At 47.5% G+C, this 22718-nt stretch overlaps 2 protein-coding genes across 2 annotated transcripts in view; both read left to right on the top strand.

Annotated features, from left to right (window-relative positions):
* Window positions 1–1621, top strand: part of CSNK2A2 (casein kinase 2 alpha 2) — a 40937-nt gene extending 39316 nt beyond the window's left edge. Inside the window, exon 12 of the mRNA XM_066244102.1 lies at window positions 1187–1621. The gene's annotated coding sequence lies outside the window, so the exon portion shown is untranslated. The remainder of the gene's footprint in view (window positions 1–1186) is intronic.
* A 7768-nt stretch (window positions 1622–9389) lies between these two features.
* On the top strand, window positions 9390–22160 carry CFAP20 (cilia and flagella associated protein 20). Its single transcript, XM_066243765.1, has 6 exons — window positions 9390–9741; window positions 18838–18917; window positions 19970–20081; window positions 20663–20851; window positions 21202–21312; window positions 21767–22160. Exons 1-6 carry the CDS (start codon window positions 9658–9660, stop codon window positions 21770–21772), a joined length of 582 nt encoding a protein of 193 aa, XP_066099862.1. The 5' UTR covers window positions 9390–9657; the 3' UTR covers window positions 21773–22160.
* The last annotated feature ends 558 nt before the right edge of the window (window positions 22161–22718 follow it).

Below are 22718 nucleotides of genomic sequence, written 5' to 3'. Positions count from 1 at the left end.
GAGAGGAGGGCTAACCCTTGAGCTGCAGAGCTGTGTATGGTGGTTACAGTTAGTTGCCTTGGTGCGAAGACTTGGCTGGAGAGGTGGGACGAGTGCCACAGGGATTGCTGCTTCTCGGTACTGGCTTCTGAATTGCCCCCCTTGGACACTGTCTTGGGACCAACCTGTTTTATTGCATGACCTTAGTGGCAGTGTTCTGCATTTATCAAAGTCCCTCCGTGCTGTTTCTGGCAGCACTGGCAGCACATGCTATTGTTTGGCAGATGGTGGTGTCTTTAATTAATGTTCTCTCCAACTGATCCCACTGTGGAGTTGGACGCTTCGGAAGTTAGTTTCTGAAATGCTTGAAGGCGAACAGCCATTTCTTAACCTTACACCTGTCTCATACACTAAGCAGCAGAGCCTTTCCTTTACCCCAGGAAGGTTCATGGGACAAGGTTTTGTGGGGCAGCCGCCCAGGTGCACAGCCCTGCCCGCGATGCTACAGCATCACCTGAGACTTCTGGAGTCCTGCTGCTGGTCTTTCTGCCTGCTACTCCATGGCGTGACGTGGCAGGAGAAGCGGCTCTCAGGCCATGCCAGACAGCTGCTTCCAGGGAAGAGTTAAAAATCCAGGAGAGGGCAAAAGTAGGTTTACAGTTGTGGCTCCACTGCCACTGCGGTGTTTTGCGTTCATAAAGCTATTGTAACATAACCTGAGTCTTTCCATGCAAACCACTGTCCGCCGACTTCTCTCCAGCCCTGTGTATGAGCTGCTTTATCAGTGGACGTGGCCCTTCCCCTGTCATCTTCATCCCGAGCTGTCCTCAGTACACTGGGTCAGGTCTGATGGGGATCTAGAGGTGGACTGCTGAGCTTGTAGCAAGGGTACATAGAATGGTCAGCGTCCGGGACCAGAGAAGGGGGAGAGACTTGGTCACCCACGTGGTGTCCAGAACTTTCCTCCTGCTCTCACGGAAGGCCATGCAAAGACTGCCTCTGTTAATGGAGAGAAACTTGGAAAAGGTCACTGGATGAACCCAAAGTCGTGGTTCTTACTAGGTTTTCCACATAATGGCATGGGAAAGTCCAGCTTACATACTGTTCCCAGCCCTCTTCAGGAGGAAGCCACCACAAATGGAGGCCTGTCCTTACTCCCGGTCAGATCGATTAATTGCGTCTTTCCCCTCCTCCCATCTCTCCCCAGGTCTGTTGCGGTTCCTCTCACTTTTCCATAAGCAGGACAAGAACCAAATCAAACGTCTTAACGTGTGTAGAGAGATCACGTTCCGTGAGCAGACACAAAACGGTGGCAGGTTTGGCGAGCACGAACTAGACCAACCGAAGGGCAGCCCTTCACCGTTTATCAAACCTCACTTCCGAATGTAAAGGGTTCACACGCCTTTGGCTTCCTGTTGACTTCCTCCTGACCCAGAAAGCATGGGAAATGTGAAGGGTATGCAGAATGGCTGTTGGTTTCTGTTGCTCCCCGTGCCCCGTGCCGGGTTCCGTGGCCGCTGGTTCTCCAGCAGACCACAGACCCCACCGCAGGGGGCACGGGGGCATATATGGCATGATGAGCAGTTACATATTATAATTTTAAAAGTATATATTACTGCTGAATAAAACATTTTAAAAGAAATGTATGGAGAGTTTTCAGTATGGAAGGGGCCATTAACCAAGACCGGTGGCCACAGACAACTGAGTGAACCAGAAGAGCATTGGTGGCAGGTTCTAGCAGGAGGACAGAGGGGACGCTCCAGAGGGTGGTTTTAAGGACACTTTTTTTTTTTTTTTTTTTTACAGAGACAGAGAGTCAGAGAGAGGGACAGACAGACAGGAACGGAGAGATGAGAAGCATCAATCATTAGTTTTTCGTTGCAACACCTTAGTTGTTCATTGATTGCTTTCTCATATGTGCCTTGACTGCGGGCCTTCAGCAGACCGAGTAACCCCTTGCTCGAGCTAGCAACATTGGGTTGAAGCTGGTGAGCTTTTTGCTCAAACCAGATGAGCCCGCGCTCAAGCTGGTGACCTCGAGGTCTTGAACCTGAGTCCTCTGCATCCCAGTCTGACGCTCTATCCACTGCGCCACCTCCTGGTCAGGCATCAGGACACTCTAGAGACGAGACGTTGTGGAGGAATGGTGAGCTCATTCTGGGAAAACAGCAGGTGATTCAAGGAGACAGTGAGCCAGGAAAGCCCGGCTTTGCCTTGAACACGTCTTTGTCCTCTCTTGACCCATCCTAAAGCAGGTGAGTCACCATGATGTAGGTGGTAGGTAAGTGTCACTTAACAGGGAACTCAGGAAGATGCCTTAGCCCCTTTGCTTTTCCTTTGTGCCTGTCTCCATATCCACTCCACGCCTCAATCCTGCCCCGCTCCCAAGCCCCTTCTAAAAGTGCATCTTCCTTAGAGGATGGTTGAACATGTGGTCCCGAGGCAGGGCTGGGGCCCGGGATCTCGGGTTCCAATCTGCGGGCTGCTTCAGATCACGCTGAAAGAGTGGAGGGGAGGCACCGGCTGAATTTGTCAAGTGAACAAACTCAACCTGTTTCCCAAGGGAGCCTTTCCTGGCTCCCATTTCTCCCACCTGGGACAGCTGTGCCGCAGGGAAGCGAAGGCAGAGACAGCCCGGTCACCGTGCAGCCTAGTGTCTGGCAGTGGCCTGCGTCCTCCCACCTGGGACAGCTGTGCCGCAGGGGAGCGAAAGCAGAGACAGCCTGGTCACCGTGCAGCCTAGTGTCTGGCGGTGGCCTGCGTCCTCCCAACTGGGACAGCTGTGCCGCAGGGAAGCGAAAGCAGAAACAGCCTGGTCACCGTACAGCCTAGTGTCTGGCGGTGGCCTGCGTCCTCCCACTGCCTGTAGAGAGCAGAAACCACAGGCAGACCCAAGTGCCCAGGTGGCTGGATGGAGCCCCTGCTCATTCACCACAAAAGCCACGTGGTCCACACAACATTCTGTCTTCTCTGCTGCTTGTCTGGAACAGGGGGCCATGGCAATCCAGGGGTGGACACTCACAGTTTTTGAAGTAACTATGGGGAGAAAGCAAAAAGGCTCCTCAGCCACCAGGGTGTCACATTGTCTCTTGGACCAGCTTCTGTCGTATCCAAGCAACTTCTCAGGAGTGAGAGCTCGGGACCGTGCACGCCCCTGGACATCAGCAAGTGAGGGCCTGCCGGCCTACCACCAGCAGACTGTGTAAGGCCAACGGGGCACCGAATGGACGGACTTGGTACTCTTAGCTCCATCACTGGCCTAGTATCTTCAAGCAGGCTCTCTCATGAGGCCCTGCAAATTCCTGTTGGTCTCCCGGACCTCTGAGATAGCAGCTCAATACCTCAGTGTAAGGAGCACGTCTCCGAGATGCCTGTGGACATGGTGCTTTGTGTGTGCATGTTGATCTACCTGGCATGGTGACGCCGTGTTGATCTGCCGGTGTACGAGGGCCTTCAGACAGGAAGGCTCTCTCCGGAGCGGGTACGTGGTCATTGGCTTGGGAGGTCTTCAGAAGCCATGCAGAACTTGAACTCTAGCCTCGTCCTCCAATTTCCCTTCTCAACCAAGTCCCTCTTTATCTTCTCAGTGTGAAAGTCTTGTTTTCCAGAAACTCTCAACTAAGACAACTGTGGTTTTTGTGGATGATTATTGCTCTATGGGAGATCGGTTGTAGGACTCCTCTTTCTCCTCCTCAAGAAAAGAGGAGTTGTTTTTAGGTGGTTTGACCTTGGGAGAAAGGGACGAGGAACCTGCTAACCCAAGGCAGTCTGACACTTATCCACAGGGCACTTGGGAATTCAGAACATCCAAGTCACATCTTTCAATAGCCCTGCTTGTGTTTGGGTCGTCTAAAGTAATGCTGAATTTTCTTGATTATCAAAGTAATAAATGCTCATGGCAAGAATGTCATGTTACATAAAGTAACTGATGAAAGCCTCCCCCAATCACATGTACACACACACAGAAACTCTCTCCTCCCTTGGGGGTAACCATGGTTAAATTTGGTATATACCTTCAATTTATTTCCCATGCATTTACTAACATTTTTATTTTTTTAATTATTATTATTATTTTGTATTTTTCTGAAGTTGGAAACGGGGAGGCAGTCAGACAGACTCCCGCATGCACCCGACCGGGATCCACCCGGCATGCCCACCAGGGGGCAATGCCCATCTGGGGCGTCGCTCTGCCGCAATCAGAGCCATTCTAGCGCCTGAGGCAGAGGCCATGGAGCCGTCCTCAGCGCCTGGGCCAACTTTGCTCCAATGGAGCCTTGGCTGCAGAAGGGGAAAAGAGAGAGAGGAAGGAGAGGGGGAGGGGTGGAGAAGCAGATGGGCGCTTCTCCTGTGTGCCTTGGCCAGGAATTGAACCCGGGACTCCTGCACACCAGGCCGACGCTCTACCACTGAGCCAACCAGCCAGGGCCTATTTACTAACATTTCTAAACCATAATAACTTACACTTTTATAGGAAGGTAATCAGACTCTACATTCCTTTTCTGCAACTTGTGTTTTCACTTAATTGTGAAAATCTTAACTGTGTTTGCATGTACAGATCTACCTCACCCCTCTTCATGTCTGCAGAGTATTCCATTGTGGGATGTACCACAGCAGAAGCAATCCCTTATTTATAGACTCTTATCAGTACTGTTACCAGTATTGCTGCAGTGAACAAATCTGCACACTTTTTCACACAGTATGTCTGTTTGTGAGATAAACTCTTTACTAATTTGAACTACTGTGCCATTTGATTTTTTAAGAAGGGGCATTGTTATGATTCAGAGAAAGCAGTCTTCCATCTCCTCCTCTCACCGGTGTAGGTTGGAACCATGATGCCTTCAGTCATGGGATTGTTGTGAGGCTCTGTCCGGCACTTGGGGCATGGTGCCCGGGGCCTTTGACTTTCCAGGGGCCTACAGAAACATTTGAGACCTGAAAAAATGGTGTTGGCAAATACCAAAAGTGGCAAGTTGCAAAATAAAAATAAATGTGATTCGGTGTGTTTCCAATCCTGTGAACTTCATTGATAAATCCAATATTTGCTTTTTAAATTCTTTTTTTCTCTTGATAATTTAGTGGAGCCAAGGGACAAGCACGAAATCAATTTCAAAAGCAAAGTCTAAAGATCTTCAAAATGACAAGAAAAAAGTTATCTTGTAGTAAGATACCAAAAAGCTACAGAATTAATATTACTATTTTAGGAAGCTTAAAGAACATTTTATTAATTTGGGCTAGGCGTGCAGAGAGATTCTGTAATGTGATTTCTGTAGTTATGAGATTAGCACCAACTCAGGATGGCCGATAGCATTGTATTGTAAATGAAGAGGGGAAGGAGATTTAAATTCCTGTCCCCCCCCCCACACACACACCTGTAAAGAAGCAGATAAATAGCTAGCCAGGTGCAGGAAGAGAAAGATTAAAATAAACCTTTTCTTATATTGATGGACCATTTACAGGCATTTGTCACCAGGCGCCATGGAAACTCCCCCTTCCCTCCTGAAAGCGTGTAATTATCTCTAAACAAGGGAGTGGCAACTGAACACTAGAAAATATAGAATTATCTTTTAATACGTAGAATGACATTTTTACTATTGTGTTACCTTATAAGTTTTAATGTGTAAAAACGTTTTTTATGAATCCTATAGACAAATGTAAAATTGCTAATGAATTTTGTCCCATCCCCCTTCATCCTTTTCCCCAAACCTGTATAGGTAAAAAGAAAGGTTGTAAGCTTATGCCAGGGGTCGGGAACCTTTTTGGCTGAGAGAGCCATGAATGCCACATATTTTAAAATGTAATTCCGTGAGAGCCATACAACGACCGGTGTACCTTACGCATTATCCAATAAAAATTTGGTGTTGTCCCGGAGGACAGCTGTGATTGGCTCCAGCCACCCGCAACCAGGAACATGAGTGGTAGGAAATGAATGGATTGTAATACATGAAAATGTTTTATATTTTTAACATTTTTTTTATTAAAGGTTTGTCTGCGAGCCAGATGCAGCCATCAAAAGAGCCACATCTGACTCGCGAGCCATAGGTTCCCGACCCCTGGCTTATGCCATGATGTCATGCTCTCCCCCGCCCATGTGTGTAATCAAGGGTGTATAAACAGCCCCTTTGTAAAATACTTTACGAAGATCTATGATTTGGGCCTTCCAGATTGCCCCATGTAAGCTATATGCGGCCGGCATATTTAAGAAATCTCCTTTAATAAAACTTCAAAATTCATCTGGATTTGGTGTCTCTATATAAACCTATGGAATTAAGGTGCGGGTACTTTACAACAATCTCAAATATGAAAAAATGGCTGCTTTTTAATATGTTTGAAATGCTGCGGAGAAGCCTTCAAAAGCAAGCATGCAAAGGGCTGGCAAATGTTTTACAACATCCCAGGCAGGGTGGGCAGAGCGGCAGGATGGATGAACCTGGTGTGACTGAGGCGTTGAGGTGGGGGCGTCGTGGAATATTCCACAAACTCTGGAAATAATGTACATCTCAAACACATAGTGCTAAGAAGCCAGACTCAAAACCTTACCTACTGAATGATTCCATCTGTATTACATTCTGGTAAAGGCAAAATGGTAGGGGTCGAGACCAGATCTGTGGTTACTGGGGGTGAAGGAGGCATGGGGGTGGGGTGGGGATAGATCTGACTACAAAGGGAGAGCATGAGGGGACTTGGGGGGTGATGGAACTGTTCTGTATCCTAAACGTGGCACCAGTTATACGACTCGGTGCCTTTGTCAAAACTGTACACCAAAAAGAGTGCATTTTACTGTGTGTTAAATTTTAAAATCAATTTTAAAATAACAATAGTGTGCAAGCGCCCAACAGAGTCCCATTTGAACTTCACTCCCAGAGTAGAAGGATCCTCATCTGCCCACCACTAGCTCTTCTACTTGGTGCTATCAGGGCTGATGGGCTTGGGACATAACCACTGGATTTGGTGGTCCTCCCTCTGCCAGCTGAACGCCCCAACCATTGCTGTTCCTCCACCCCCATCAGCAAGGAGGAGTGAAGAATAAACTCTGCCTTACAGTGTGTATCAAGTCCTGTATCTCATGGAGGCCGGAAACTCTCTGAGTTTTGGGGCTTGGATGGACATGAACAGATGCTGTCCACTGGATTTTAGCATCTTCCCAGGACTTTTGTGCACTGAAAAGGATTCTTCTAGTTCCTGGTATTTTAAATAATATCTTGGTTTATTAAAGCTGTACATTAAAAAAATCTAATTTGTCTTGTGTCTTTAAGATCAATTTATGAGTTTTGTTATATAACGACAAACTGGTTGGTTTTGTATATAAATATGAACACATTGGCTTAATATTTGATCAGTGCTGAATTAAAATTTTAATTTGTTAACCATAAAACACTGCTCACACACAGTCTAGTTTCCTTCCACATTTCGAAGTTACATATTTCATCTGTTTGGTTTGTACAAACACTTCTAAGAGCTAACAGGAAAGACCAAAAATCTGTTGAAATCTTCCTAAGCATTCAGATACTAACGGGTCTAAATTTTCAACTCATAGATGTAATAGATCAAAAATTTGAAATAGTCATTGTTTACAAACTTAAACCTTCTTAGACATTTTAACATTAAAAATCACAGAACTAATTTTAAATTCCTCGAAACATTTCAAATTTAGAGCATCAGCTCTTCCAACACATTGTTATCTTAAGTATTTCAAATATCTTTTTTTTTTTTTAATTTTTTTTTATTCATTTTTAGAGAGGACAGAGAGAGGGAGAGAGAGAGACAGAGAGAGAGAGAAGGGGGGAGGAGCTGGAAGCATCAACTCCCATATGTGCCTTGACCAGGCAAGTATTTCAAATATCTTAAATGCCAAAATGTCACAATAATCAGGAACTCATCCCTCATCTTGACATGGATTACTGATACGGGTTTGATTTCCTTGCTGTAATCCCTCTGTGTGTTCTGACACCTCACCAAGTTGACATATTCCATCTAAATGCAGGACTGTGATTTGTTCATGGTCAGAGATTCTGGCCTGGACACAGGACTGGTTCTACTTCTGTGATGGTTCCACCCAAACTTCAGGTTAACCAACAAAGCCCCTTGTAGTCATGGAATTCTCCAGACAACCCTTATCTTGAACTTCAAGCAGTTAATTAACTTTTCTGCAACTTTTAATGGCCTGATGTGTATCAGTTGAGCTTCTATACTTACTGCCCAAATTGTAGTTTTACTGCCTCATTCCATTCTCTTTTCATTTATTACTTTTTAAAACTAACTCATCTACCCCATTCTATAATCACTAAAAGAAACAACTTATTAGTAAAATTTTTCTTGTGTTTTGTCCTTATACACCTTCTCATTGATGAAGAGAAAATGATCTTGAAAAAGTACAATGTTTAATGTGTTCCTGTGAGTGGCATTTGTAGTTTTAGGTTAATTCGGTCTACACTACCTTTGAAATGAGAGTAAATGTCAGAGGTGATCATTTGGCCATACTTCATTCATTCATTCATTGTGTGCCCGTCATAATGGTACTGTGCTGGGTGGTGTGACTCATTCACAGAAGACAGTCTGTGTCTGAAAGAAACATGGAACTGAATAAAAAATTCTGCAACAGACTCAGTACACAAAAAAACCTAATGTATAATAATTGTGTTTTCTCCTAAGATAGTCTGAAAAATTTAACCACCAAAGGATAAATTGTTCACTGGCCTAAAACAGAGTCCCTAGAAATCATTAAAAATTAAGTTTCATAAGAAAAGATCTTTCTACTGTCATACAATCCATATCCCCCCCCACCTCCCTCATGTCTGGAAATTCTGGTTCAATTGTTGATGGGGTTTCTGAGAGGAATAAATAGTTTAATAAAGACTAAGGCACTTGCATAGTGTCTGATACATAATAAATTCTCGATTAATGTTAGCTATTATTAGCTGTTATGAGGATGAACTTAGCTGCAAACTCCCTTTATGTCAGCCTCAATGTCCAGCACAGGTTTGGGCACGAAGTATAATATACTGCTCACAAAAATTAGGGAATATTTCAAAATGAATATGAAGCCACCTCACCTCTCCACTTTTCTTTTGCGTTTATAATTCCGCCTCACCTCTCAGGGGGGCGGGGCCTGGTCTCAGGCCTCCTGACGTCCCGCCCCGTCCTGGCGCCAGGTTCCCATGACATCAGGCAAGGGCCAACAACACAATCTATAATCCAGTCTCCTTCCGCTTCTACTAAAAGCCGCTCTGAGACGATGATGGAGAAAAATAGTCCTTTGGCAAAGCGGTTCTTTTCACGAGGAGGCGGGGCCAGGGCGGGGCTTAAGGGCGGAAGGAACAGGAAGCCCGTGATTCCCGTGATGAGATTGGACCCCGCGCTCTCAGGGGGCGGGCTCAAGTGGGCGGAGGAATCCATCTTGAGCTGCGGGTGGCTCGCCGCCTCCATTTAAGGCGGGGATTGTGGCGCGGGAGGCAGTTGCTGTGGTTTCCAGCTTGGGCTGAGTTAGTTTTTCTGCGAGCGGAAACTCACGGACATACTGTCCCTCGTCCCAGCCCAGGTGTTGGTGGCGGCCCATCTAAAGGCCAGCAGCACAGCGTCCCTAGTTGGCCCAGGGCCGGCCCCATTCTTTTCCTTTCGCCGCTCGGTGTCCATATTTATCTAGGTCGCCCCGGCGCGGCCGAGGAGAAGGCCGCTTCCGAGATGTTCAAGAACACGTTCCAGAGCGGCTTCCTGTCCATCCTCTACAGCATCGGCAGCAAACCCCTGCAGATCTGGGACAAAAAGGCAAGAGGCTCGGAGGGCGCGGGCCGCGGCCTCTCCTCGCTCCCGGGCTGCGGACGGGGTGGTGCGCAGTGGTGTCCGGTTGGGACCTAGGGGATGCCGGGCGGTTGCTGCTGCGCCCTGTCCCCAGCCTGGTGTGACGGAGGCGCGAGGTGGGGCGTCGCGGGAGCGGCGGGAGTGCACGTGGGGTGGGTGTGGCCGGTTGAAGTGTCCAGGGGCCGCGGTGTGGTCAGGCCAGGGGCCCCTGGGTCAGTCGATTGCTCAGCGCTTTGGTTTCCCCATCCACGTGGTGGAGTTGCCAGTGCTTCACTCACAGCATGAAACGCATAGACTCGTTCGGGGTTGTTTTGGAGACATATTTGGAGACTTTGTTTTGGGGTTGTTTTGGAAAGCAGCTGCTGTTCGCCGATGTCACAAACATTTGCAGTGCCCGACACCGGACACAGAGCCTCCTTTGTTCCGGGAACCCTGGTCCAGGCCAGGCTGCACCGCTCATGTTGGAGTTTTCATTCGTTCGCTCTCTTCCTTTTACTGATTCCGAACAGGTCGGACTTTGGTGGCCTTGGGCACCTGTTCCACTCGCCCTGTGACTGGGGGTCTGCACGGTGCCTTCCTCTACTGTCTGATTTCTTCATCAGGAAAATTGCAAAATGGTGATAAAGTTTTGTCTGGATTATTAAGCTCACAGCCGAATATAAACCTCATTGTCTTGATTCAGGCGTCCACAGGATGATACTGACCCCGGGAGACGATGACCCGGTCCACGTTTGGAGATGTTGAATAAGGGGATGTGTGCCTAGCAGCCTGTGATTGGTCCACATCCTATTTCATACTGATAGTTCATTTCTCATGCAGCTCCCCTGACGGTGAGCTGTACCCTTTTTTGAATGTAAGTTAAGGTTGGCTCTACTGTGGAAGGCTGGTAATTGAAGGTGTAACAGTGCTGTTCTTCTCCAGGGAGACTGAAGGGAGGTTGTCTGTCGAATGGTGTTCTCAGAGAGATGAATGTGGACAGCTCAATAAGCACTTTGTTGTTGGTAATGATGCCAAAACTTTGGATTTCATCTCAGAACAACTTTCTGCCTTCCCTTACCCACAGACGAGAAGGCCTCACAGAGCTTGGGGCGAACATGGACAGCCTTCTGCCCGTTACCACTAGGGACTTCTCCATTCCGGAAGCAGCTTCAAGGGGGGGGGGGTGTTCATAATGTCATTTCTATAAGATAGTTGAAGGCTTTGAATATGACGAGTTTGGAACATATGCATAAGTAAAAAGTCTGACCACCTCTGCTCTTTTGCAAGGATTCTGTCCACAGTCTAGAGCTAATGCCCAGAGTATTACATAGGAAAGTGGTTCCTTAGTTTTTTCCCTATTTACTGTATTGGAATAAAACATTGTAGATTCTGAAATTGCACCTCTACAAAGACAGTCTGTAGTGAGTGTAGCAGGAAACTGTGTGAACTCTGTAAGGCTTCTCAGCTGTGGCTTGACTTAGTGCTGGGCTGTCAGAGGCATGGAGAGAGTGGCCTTGTGTGCCAGTTGAACTTGGAATTGTAACTGTCAATATAAGGCAACTAAAATAGAGAGGAGACTTGATCCGGGAGGAGGGGTTTTCAGAGCAAGTCAGAGGACTTACACTGAGAATTCAGGGCTCAGGAAACCTCCGCATTTTGATTAGGTGAAACTTTTATCAGAGTTGCCCATTTTATATAGAGTTGTACACCTGGAACCTGTATTATTTTATTTTATTTTATTTATTTATTTTTTCCATTTTTCTGAAGCTGGAAACAGGGAGAGACAGTCAGACAGACTCCCGCATGCGCCCGACCAGGATCCACCTAGCATGGCCACCAGGGGCAACGCTCTGCCCACCAGGGGGCGATGCTCTGCCCATCCTGGGCGTCGCCATGTTGTGACCAGAGCCACTCTAGCACCTGAGGCAGAGGCCACAGAGCCATCCCCAGCGCCCGGGCCATCTTTGCTCGAATGGAGCATTGGCTGCGGGAGGGGAAGAGAGAGACAGAGAGGAAGGCGCGGCGGAGGGGTGGAGAAGCAAATAGGCGCTTCTCCTGTGTGCCCTGGCCGGGAATCGAACCCGGGTCCTCCACACGCTAGGCCAACGGTCTACCACTAAGCCAACCGGCCAGGGCCTGTATAATTTTATTAACCAATGTAATCCCAAAAAAATTTTTAAAAGAAATAAAATAGTTTAAAAAAAGACTTGCCCATTTTAACCCTTCTGGGCTTGATCTTCTGTAGTTCTTTTTCAAATGCAGCTTTTTGACTGTCAACATGTTTACACATGAAATATAAAAGCAAAGTAACCATGGTGCGCTGCGTCCCTTAACATAAACACGTGTGAAAACATTGTTCCATCTGCCTGCGAGTTACGTGGAATAAATTTTGGTAATGAAAACCCAAATCTCAAACATGATTTCATTGAGCGCTTAAGTACCTTCCACTTAGGACCACAGTTCCTTAAAGGGAAGAAGAGCCTCTGCTTGAAGCCCCCCACTTGCACCTTGGATTTGTGTCCTGGCTCTGTCTCAGGGCCTCTGCTATGGAACAGTTTTCTCATCTTGTAGGAATGCCACCTCCTCATGGTTATGGATATGTATATAAAGTGCTTAGCAACAGCAGTATGGCATACAGTGTTAAATAGGACAGAAAACTAAGCAATTTGCTCAAGAGTAAAAAAAAAAAAAAGTATATAGTGGTACCTTGAGATATGAACAGACCAACATGAATTTTTAAGATACGAGCTGTGGCTGGGTCCGTGTTTTGTTTGAGATCCAAGCGAAATTCCAAGATACGAGTTGTGGTTCGGGAAGCTGCTGCTAATTGGTGCGTTGGCGCACGGGTCCAGTATTGGCAGTTTGATATACAAGTTGACTGACTTATGAGCTCAGTTACAGAACGAATTAAATTCATATCTCAAGGTACCACTCACTGTATTTGAGCCCAGTATTCAGATGCTGAGGAATAGGAAGTACAATAAAACTAGACTTCTGAAATGAGAATAATTTAGTCATTTTATCATGACTTTTCCAGTCCCAAGCCGTAACGTGGTATAGTGCCTGCTTACCAATTCTCCAGGCTGGCCTCTCCTAGGGCCTGTCTACTGCACTGAAAGGCGTCCTATCCTCTCTCACCTTCGGGCTGTAGAACTTGCCAGCGCCTCTGCTGGGACCCTCACCACCTCCACCTCTACATTAGTCTCTAGGTCACAGCTTACAGGCACTTCCTTGGGTTAATGTCTATCCAGTTGCAAGGTCTACTTACTTTTCATCATAGTCCCACTTGAAATTAGCCTCTTAAGATCTTTATTCCTAGCTAGACTAAGCTTTCTTTCTTTTTTATTTGTTTTGTATTTTTCCGAAGTTAGAAGCGGGGAGGCAGACTCCTGCATGCTCTGGACTGGGATCCACCTGGCATGCCCACCTGGGGGCGATGCTCAGCCCATCTGGGGCTTTGCTCCGTTGCGGCAGGAGCCATTCTAGCACCTGAGGTGGAGGCCATGGAGCCGACCTCAGCGCCCGGGCCGACTTTGCTCCAATGGAGCCCTGGCTGCGGGAGGGGAAGAGAGAGAAAGGAGAGGGGAAAGGTGGAGAAGCAGATGGGCACTTCTGTGTGCCCTGACTGGGAATCAAACCCGGGTCTTCCACTCGCTGGGCTGACGCTCTACTGCTGAGCCAACTGGCCAGACTAAGCTTTCTGATAGAGACCTTTGTCTTTTCAAACCAAGAGCTTAGGACAAATAAGGGTGTTTTTTTTTTAATGTTCTCTTAATTTCTCTTGGACCCAGCAAGTATTACATTTATTAAAAGACTCTTCTGTGTAATGTAAACATTACTTCTGGTGTGTAAAGAAAATACCAGGAGAGTCTGTTCTCACTGCCTGCCTGCGTCAAGGATCATTTTCAGTCTTTACTGGTAATATCCCAAGTTTATTAGCTGAACGTTAATTCATACCAGCTTCTCTTTCTTTCCTCTCACCTTGTCTTGCTCACAGCCGCAGCTGATCCTCCCCTAGTCCCAAGCTAAATATTAGAACCAGAGTTTTTGTGGTGGTTGCTGGATGGGATTAGATTCCCATTTCCTGTTCCTAATTTAAAAAATGAACAAAGACTCCAGGAAAAAGCTCCCACGCCCTAACTTCTAATTAGTAAACCTTGTTGGTCCTTGTTAAACTGATACAAGTTCCAGTTGTAGAATTGAGAGTATTTGGATACAAAGGTAGTGAAATTATTTTTTCAGATTTTCCCTGAGTTGGTCTAATGATATTCTTCATTTTTCTAAGTAACAGCTTTTATAGTAATTGGGCAAAGCCAGGGTTTTAGTTATGCTGCCCTTCCAAGGTGCTGTTAGGAAGAGACTGGCTAGCAATGCGCTTTAACCAGGGCTTGTGGGTCAGCCCAGAGCCGCCTGTCCGCCGCCTAGTCCCTGGTGAGTATGACAAAGGGAGAGGAGCCCTGGTCTATTGGAGCCCGCTAGACCAAGGCCATAGTCCACGCTATGCCCAGTCCTCCCCACAGAGGTCCCCCTCTGCCTGTTTCCTAACAGCCAGCCCGTAGCAGAACCGTTTTTTCTGAAACGGACAGCTCTAATGGTTTAATGTAAATGGGAACATGTGTCATTAAGACTAGGATACCAGATGGCTAGGGGCTCAGCTGTCTGCCAGGGTAAGTGGGTGGAGCCAGGGAAAAAAGCGAAAGGTGGGGCCAGGGAATGGATACAACTCCTGTTATTTTTAAAGCACCTGTAGCAATAGAGCGCACTGGCTAGCTTCCTCCCTCCTAGTATTTTTTCCCCTTAGCTTGACCCTCTTCCCTGGGGCTTAAATCAATGTTCTTTATTAGTTGCCCGGGCAACCATGGAAAGCCTGGGAGAGATTGCAGGAAGGGCTTGATGGTTCTCTTGGTGTCTGCAGAGGCTGAGAACCGTCCCAACTTGTCATGATTTGTGAATGTCCATGGTGTGGGTTCTGAAGCTCCTCACGTACCTCCAGCTCCTGGCTGGGGGGCGGGGTGCCCATGAAATTTGAAAAGAAAAGTAAGATGGGCATTGCTTATTTGTTTATTTTGGAGGAACAAAACACTTGTGGGCCACACTTTGATAGTGGGAATGTGTTATGAAATCAAAAGTGTTAAGTAAGTAATCGGCACTTTCTAATTTAGAGAGGGAAGTAAAATAAAACTGCTTCCACCGTGAGCAATAAATGCTGACCGGTTCATTTTCTCATTTCAAAGCCAGGCCTGCGTGGTGACCTCTGAACTGGAAGGAGCTAAGGAAAGGAAGTCGATGCTCTCTGAGGCCATGTGTCTTGTTACACGTTTGTCGGAAGCTCGGCTGAGGGGGGGCTTGCTTCCTGGAAGACTTTGCAGTCTACATGAGCCAGATTGCCAGGGTGCTTAGGAAGCCTTGCCCCAAATTGTCCATAACCCTTTCCCCTTTCATCCTAGATGCAGAGCCTGGAGAAGAGGTTTAGGACACCGCACCCCCACTCCACTCTTTTTCCCCCCATGAGGTTATATTTGCAGCCCTTTGAACTTAAAGGAGAAAAATCATAATTCACTACCAAATCAACTTAATCTGATTTCAAAGCACTGGCAGCTTGTGATATGAGAATACATGCGTGTGTCTTCCTTGAGGACTGAACTTCTTAGGCAGAGCTCTGCTCATCTCATCACCAGCTAGGTTAAAACTCTAGAGACTGATGCATATTCCTTTGAAAAGGCTGTCTTGGTTCCTCTGCGTTCTCTGGTTTGAGGACTGCGTTAATTACTTTTGTAAGAATTAAGTTTGCAAATGTGGTTGTTGCTGTGTGGCTGGAAGGAAATTCTCTTAGGAAGTCACTGAAAGTCCTTTTAGAAGTGTGTGTATAGGCAGAAGCATAGGGAAGCACATAGTCCGCCTTGGCTTCCAGCCATGTTGGCTTCTGCATGCAGTGTAAGGCGTTGTTTTCTTCCGTAAAGACCCGAACAGTCAGCCTGACTGGTGGTGTGCAGTGGACGCCGAGGTTCCAATTTTGAAACACGAGGTCACCAGCTTGAGCTTGGGCTCAAGAGCACAGGGTCATCAGCTTGAGCATGGGATCATAGCTGCTGGCTTGAGCCCAAAGGTTGCTGGCTTGAAGCCCAAGGTTGCTGTCTTGAGCCCAAGGTCGCTGGCTTGAACCAAGTAGTCACTGGTTCGGCTGGAGCCCCCGGTCAAAGCACGTATGAGAAGCAATCAGTGAACAATGAAGGTGCTACAACTGAGTTCTCCCTGTTTCACTCTTTCTCTCTCTCTCTCTAAAAAAATAAACAACAAAAAAAAGCCTTCAAAAAAACCTGAATAGTTATATTTGCTAGAGTGAAGTCATCTGGTGTAAACTTTGAGATGGACAGAAGGCAAGTTTCCTAACATTTCCTCCCTGTGAAACCTGGCTAGGCTTTCAGGAGCTGGGGGGGCTTCTTGTTGACTCTGGCCTGAGGAAACCCTAGGGCTGGGAGATTGAGGCATGCTTTCTAACAGAGTTGGATAAATTGCAACATGTATTTTAGCAGTAGTAGCCCTTGGGCGCTAATTAATCCTTTCAATGTAACCATCTGTTTGAGTGTTGCCTTATGTACCTTTTAAAGAAAGAAGGAAGTTATGTTTCAGAGACTAATTAGTGGTATGTTATCAAATTGGTGTCTGTATCTTATTAGAATACTGCCAGTTCTTAATCAGTGTGCCTACATCACATTATTTGGAAATAATTTCATGACTGATTCACCTTCAGTGCCTTCACTGCCTTTCTACAGCAGCTGTGGGCCAGCGAATACAGTGTGTCCATAAAGTCATGGTGCACTTTTGACCGGTCACAGAAAACAAAAGACGATAGAAATGTGAAATCTGCACCAAATAAAAGGAAAACCCTCCCAGTTTCTGTAGGATGATGTGGCAGCATGTGCGCATGCGCAGATGATGACGTAACTCCGTGTATACAGTGGAACAGCCCACGGCCATGCCAGTCGAGATGTGGACGGTACAGAGGAAAGTTCAGTGCGTTCTGTGGCTCGCTAAATTTGAATCTGTGACCAAAGTGCAACGTGAATATCAGCACGTTTATAATGAAGCACCACCACATAGGAATAACATTACTCGGTGGGATAAGCAGTTGAAGGAAACCGGCAGTTTGGTGGAGAAACCCCGTTCTGGTAGGCCATCAGTCAGTGACGAGTCTGTAGAGGCTATACGCAATAGCTACCTAAGGAGCCCTAAAAAATCTGTGCATGAGCCCACATTGAACTGCACTGAATAGGTATGAAACTGGGAGAGTTTTCCTTTTATTTGGTGCAGATTTCACATTTCTATTGTCTTTTGTTGCTTTCCTGTGACTGGTCAAAAGTGCACCGTGACTTTACGGACACACTGTAGGGAAGGAGAACGCCACCTAGGAAGGGAGCGTTTGTATGGGGAGTGAGGTGGGCAGTGTTGGCATGTGCTACACTGAGCCAAGCCTTTGTGCTCTTAATCTCCCTTGGAAAGAGGCCGAGAATCCAAAGCAGGAGGGCACTGGATGTCGGCAGCTTTGTTTGAGAAGCACTTCAATGTGACATTTGTGTCTTGAGAACCTAAGAAATGCCACATTGGCAGAGATCTGGGACCCATCCACCCAGCATCTGTCTCTGACAACGTACACCAAAGGGTGATTTGTGGGAACCATTCTCCCTGCTGGCAGCCTCACGGGTTTTGTGATGTACCCCAGGATCTCTGGCTTCCTACAATAGTCCATGGTGGATATGTTATCCAGGAATTAAAAAGAAACACCCTCCTTGAAACTATTCATATGTGCCAACTCTTAGAGTGACAAATTCCAGAAGTCAGCAAATATTTGAGAGCTTACTTTATGCCTCTCTCAGTACTAAGCATTGTACAAAATACAAACGATGCTTAATACTTGACCCCTACCCCAGAGCTAATACATTTGGGGAGACAAGACTCAGTTGCATCTTATAGAGGAAGAATGGGCAGTGCTATCAGATGTCACCTGGGGAACGCCAAGCACACCACGAGTGGATCGAATTCACAGTAATAGAGCTCAGGGACTGACATCTATTTTTAGACATATTATTAATAACCTGTGCCGAAAAGTACAACTATCAGAGTTCACACTGTGTTCCCTCCGTTTCACAAACCCTATGGAAAGCCAAATGACTGAGTCACTGAATGCGACGGTCCGAGACAGCCGTTTTCCCTGCACCGAGAGAAAGGCCACGCTGGTCTCTGACGCAGCCCACGCTAACCCTGGCCGAGCTTCATGTTCACACACTCAGCCCTTGCAGTCCAGCCCTGTCTCAGAAGGATCTTTGCACATCCCTGCTCTGCCCATATTGGGTGCTTAAGAGTTGATTGACTAATTCTTCTTTCCTAAGTATTTTGAGAGGAGGAATCTGTATTGAATATTGTTTCCTTCCCATCATATCATGTACTTCCTACGTCTGCAGCAAACAGTGCAAAACAACGTGGGATGAAGTGCTATGTTGTGCAGTCTGGGCTGCTTGAGCCCGAGAAGCAAGTGGCATGAAGTAGGAGTAAACCGGGGGTTACGCTTTCATTGCCCCCCGCCCCCGTGGTACTCGGCGTTGGCCTCTCTGGCTGAAGAAGTGTATGGGGTAGTGTGAGCGTGGAAGGCCTGTGTTCATCCTCACTCTGACTTCAGAGCTGTCCTTTGCACTCCCTGGTGTCAGGTGGAAACAGTAGCACCTACCTTGTGATTTCTGTTGTTGCTCTTGGTAGGATTAAGTGAGAGAATGTATGTGAATGGTCTATGCATATAGGAATGCATTGAATGTTAGCGGAATCTGACACTATTTCTTTGGGAAGAAATTGATCCTGATTTATAGATGGCCAAGTTGCCTGTGATTCCTATGGTGGCTGCTGGGGCCCTATGCAGCAGTGACAGCATGGCTTACTTACATATAGGCTCCCACATAAAATGTCACAAATGTCCATGTCATGCCCCTTTGGGTCGCTCTGGTTTTCTCTGAATGGTCCCATTCAGCCTTCAAAATCTCTGCAAAGTTATTGCCAAAATTTCAGTACTAACCAGTTTAATTTTCTTCCTTATAGGTGCGGAATGGCCACATCAAAAGAATCACTGATAATGACATCCAGTCTCTGGTGCTGGAGATTGAAGGAACAAATGTCAGGTCGGTCGCCCCTCTGTTGTCCCGGAGCCGTGCTCCAGGGAGGTGCTTCCTCATGGAGGTGAATGCCGACTGCACAGTCAGACTGCCTGGTGGGCATCCAACCCTGCCACGGAGAGCTGGCCTTGGCCGAGTTACTCAGTGCCCTTGGCCTTAGTCTCCTTGTCTGTAAAGTGGGGATAAGAACAGTACATCTTCCCTATTGGGTTATGGTGAAGATTATATTAGTGAGTGTGTCTAAAACAGAATCTGCTTAGCATGTATTAGGTGCCATGCAACTATTAGTTGTTATTAATATTTAACCAAGGTGTGTGTGTTGGGGGTGGCCACTATGGTTTTTGGTTCCACATTGGTCTTGTTTTGGTTTTCTGTCATTTGCTGGTTCTCTTGGACCAGAAATGTGTGTCTCTACTTGGAGAACTTCCTCAGATCCACTGGTCTGGCTTTGCTTTTCGGGTACTTTGTTGTTGATGTCTAGTCCTGTGTGGATCTTTTGTTTTCGAGTCCAGTATTTCTTTTTTTTTTTTTTTGTATTTTTCTGAAGTTGGAAACGGGGAGGCAGTCAGACAGACTCCCGCATGCGCCCAACCGGGATCCACCCGGCATGCCCACCAGGGGGCGATGCTCTGCCCATCTGGGGCGTTGCTCTGTTGCAACCAGAGCCATTCTACCACCTGAGGCAGAGGCCACAGAGCCATCCTCAGCGCCTGGGGCAACTTTGCTCCAATGGAGCCTTGGCTGCGGGAGGGGAAGAGAGAGAGAGAGGAAGGAGAGGGGGAAGGGTGGAGAAGCAGATGGGTACTTCTCCTATGTGCCCTGGCTGGGAATCGAACCTGGGACTCCTGCATGCCAGGCCGACGTTCTACCACTGAGCAAACCTGCCAGGGCCTAGAGTCCAGCATTTTTTAAAGCATTAGCAGACTCAAGGGTTGAAGGAGTCATTCATTGGTCGACATATCTGCTTCCAGTTTACCCCCCAGACCGTGCATTGTCGCCGTGCACAGCGCAGAGGACACGAGCAGTAGTGTATTTATTGGCATCTCCTCTTTCTACAGCACCACATACATCACGTGTCCTGCAGACCCAAAGAAAACACTGGGGATTAAACTTCCATTCCTCGTCATGATTATCAAAAACCTGAAGAAATATTTTACTTTTGAAGTACAGGTCAGTGTATGCATGGGAGTGTAGGTAGCCTTGGCTATACCAGAGAGGTGTCCTGTCAGCCTACAGGGACAAGGGACCCTAGAAAGTATCCTCTGCTGTGTCTTCTTTTCTGCCTGTGCTTTACATGGATTCAGCCCTATTATGACATCTATTTGTGTTAGTAATCATAATTTTATGCCGAGGTTTAAAGAAACACAGTAAATCATCATAGTGACAAGATTTCAAAGCTCAAGGGTTAGAGTAGTATCCATTTGGGGAGTGCCCATTTAATACTGGGTTGCTGATGGTCTCTAGTCTAGTGTTTTTTATTTTTCAAAGGGAAGAATGCTTATGAAAGCATTCTATGGCCGGAGAGCCTGATGGGTGTGTCATATGTCATAAGCAGCTGGTGTTGTCTTGGCAACAAGATAAACTTGCTGCTTCCAGACCACCTGCACCAAGTGTGACATGTGTCAGCCTGTTTATCCTCCCTTGGGTCTGAGCCTGGGGAAACCGGACTGTTGGAGTTCAGGTCCTGACCTTACCAAGACTGTTAGCTTCTTCCAAGATTGAATTGAACGAGACCCCGTCTGCGCTCACAGGTGCTAGATGACAAGAATGTGCGCCGGCGCTTCCGGGCAAGTAACTACCAGAGCACCACGCGGGTCAAGCCCTTCATCTGCACCATGCCCATGCGGCTGGACGACGGCTGGAACCAGATCCAGTTCAACCTGTCCGACTTCACCCGGCGGGCGTACGGCACCAATTACATCGAGACCCTGCGAGTGCAGGTCCTGGGGCCTTTTCCAGATGGGACCCCAAGTGGGAGAGGGGGCTGCTCTGTGGCTGGCTGGTGTCCCCTGTGGCAGAAGAGTGGGTTTCTGGCTCAGGCTTCCAAGTTACTGTCCAGGGGGCTTTAACCTCAGTCCCAGGACATACTCGGGATTCTGTTCAGATACAGTGGGAGAACATGGCAAACAGTATGTCCCTCCTGTCGGAACCCACCCCAGCCAAGCCGAGGAGATGCCAGGGGGATGAAGCCTTGGCAGGTTCATGGGCCCAGGCAGCTCTTGAGAGCCAGGGAAGAGGAAGAGGAAGGACAGTCACCTTTGGTTTCTCAAAACTAGTTTTGCGTCCGCAGATCCACGCGAACTGTCGCATCCGACGGGTTTACTTCTCAGACAGACTGTACTCGGAGGACGAGCTGCCAGCGGAGTTCAAACTCTACCTCCCAGTCCAGAACAAGGCCAAGGTGAGCCGCTTGCTCTGGGGAAGGGAGGCTGGGAGCCGAGGATCCAGGAGAGTGTTCTGGCCTGAGCTCACTGCACAGCTTCTGCACGCCGATGGGGAGAACCCTTCTATCGTGCCATCCTAAGAGCCTGAGTCTTCTCCCCCAGTGGCACTGAATCAGGAATGGTCCTGTGAAGTGCTTTGTGGGGCTCCCTGCACCCCACAGGGCGATGCGGCCCTCCCGGGGCGGGGGCGGGCACCCTGCTGCCGCTCACAGGCCTGTGTGGGGCCTCTTTATAGCCTGGTGCTGTTGCCCCTGACCTGATGGTGGGCTGATGTGCCTGCCTGCTGCTGACAGGTGTGCCTGGCCCTTTGCTCAGCATCCCCACAGGTCACAGAGGTAGGGGTCGCTGACACAGACCATCTCTTTTCTAATAGCTTGAATTGACGCCTTCCCTGTTGTTTTTTCTCTCCAGCAATAACCGGAATGCAAGTCAAGGGGTAGATCCTGGACCTGACTTTTAGTTTATAAAGGAAACTATGTGGAGGACAATGCAGAAAAACAAGTATTTATGTTAGCTCACTGTCTGTGGTTCTTTTATCGAGTCCTCGATGTCCCTTCTTGCGGGCCCCCATGACCATCGCGTTGTAAATACAGTAGGGACAGTGGGGGGTGACTGGACTTTGTCCTGCTGCCTGCCCTGTGTGTGGGAGACCCATCACCACAAACTTACAGAATTAAAGATGGCAGTTTCAGACCAATGTTTCTTTCTACCGTTTGTTCTTTGTTTTATATATTATCTAAATATATGTATATGTTGTGTAATATTCAATCTGGAAATAAATAAAATTTTATAGTCTTGGTTTGTACATTTGTTCTTAGTTTGCATCTTTCTTAATGGTGACATTTCTCTTTCCTTTGCGGGATGAAAATAGAACCCTTTGCAAAGACATACACTCCTGCTGGGAGTTAGCTGACAGTCAGCACTTAAGGAACAGGACAGATCCATAGATACTGATTTGGAACAGCGTCCAAGAGAAGCTGAATGGAAAACCACAGGAATAGCGCATGACTAATGGAGGCATCTTACCCGGGGTTGGGCCCTGAGGCAGGCTGACGACAGGATGTCACATCGCCCTGCTGGCCCTCTGCGCCAGTTAGCACGGCCGAGTGCTTGGCGTGGGGGCAGGTCACCCGTTCCCTATTTGAGCTCCAGATGAAGCACCTGCCCTGAATTTTGGAGTTTCAGGGAAAACTATTTCTTTAAACATTAGGATCACATGCGAGAGCTGAAACCTCACACCGCTCACCCCACTCACACTCTGGGGCACGTGCTCGCTTCGTCAGATAGATTTCCGAAAGGTAAACACGTGCTGCAGCTCTACCCTATGTGGCACGTCCGGGGCAGAGAAGGGCACATGCAGGTG

Source organism: Saccopteryx bilineata, chromosome 9 (assembly GCF_036850765.1).
Source record: "Saccopteryx bilineata isolate mSacBil1 chromosome 9, mSacBil1_pri_phased_curated, whole genome shotgun sequence".
In the NCBI taxonomy this organism is placed as follows: Eukaryota; Metazoa; Chordata; class Mammalia; order Chiroptera; family Emballonuridae; genus Saccopteryx; species Saccopteryx bilineata.
The sequence above is the reverse complement of the archived record's forward strand: the minus strand, read 5'-3'. Positions and strand labels throughout refer to the sequence as shown.

Bases quoted from the DNA above. Each gene is read 5' to 3' on its own strand.
- CFAP20 (XM_066243765.1), top strand. From the start codon at position 9,658: ATGTTCAAGAACACGTTCCAGAGCGGCTTCCTGTCCATCCTCTACAGC. The intron at 18,918-19,969 runs GTCGGTCGCCCC...CTCTTTCTACAG, and splicing joins ATTGAAGGAACAAATGTCAG to CACCACATACATCACGTGTC. The intron at 20,852-21,201 runs GTCCTGGGGCCT...TTGCGTCCGCAG, and splicing joins TCGAGACCCTGCGAGTGCAG to ATCCACGCGAACTGTCGCAT.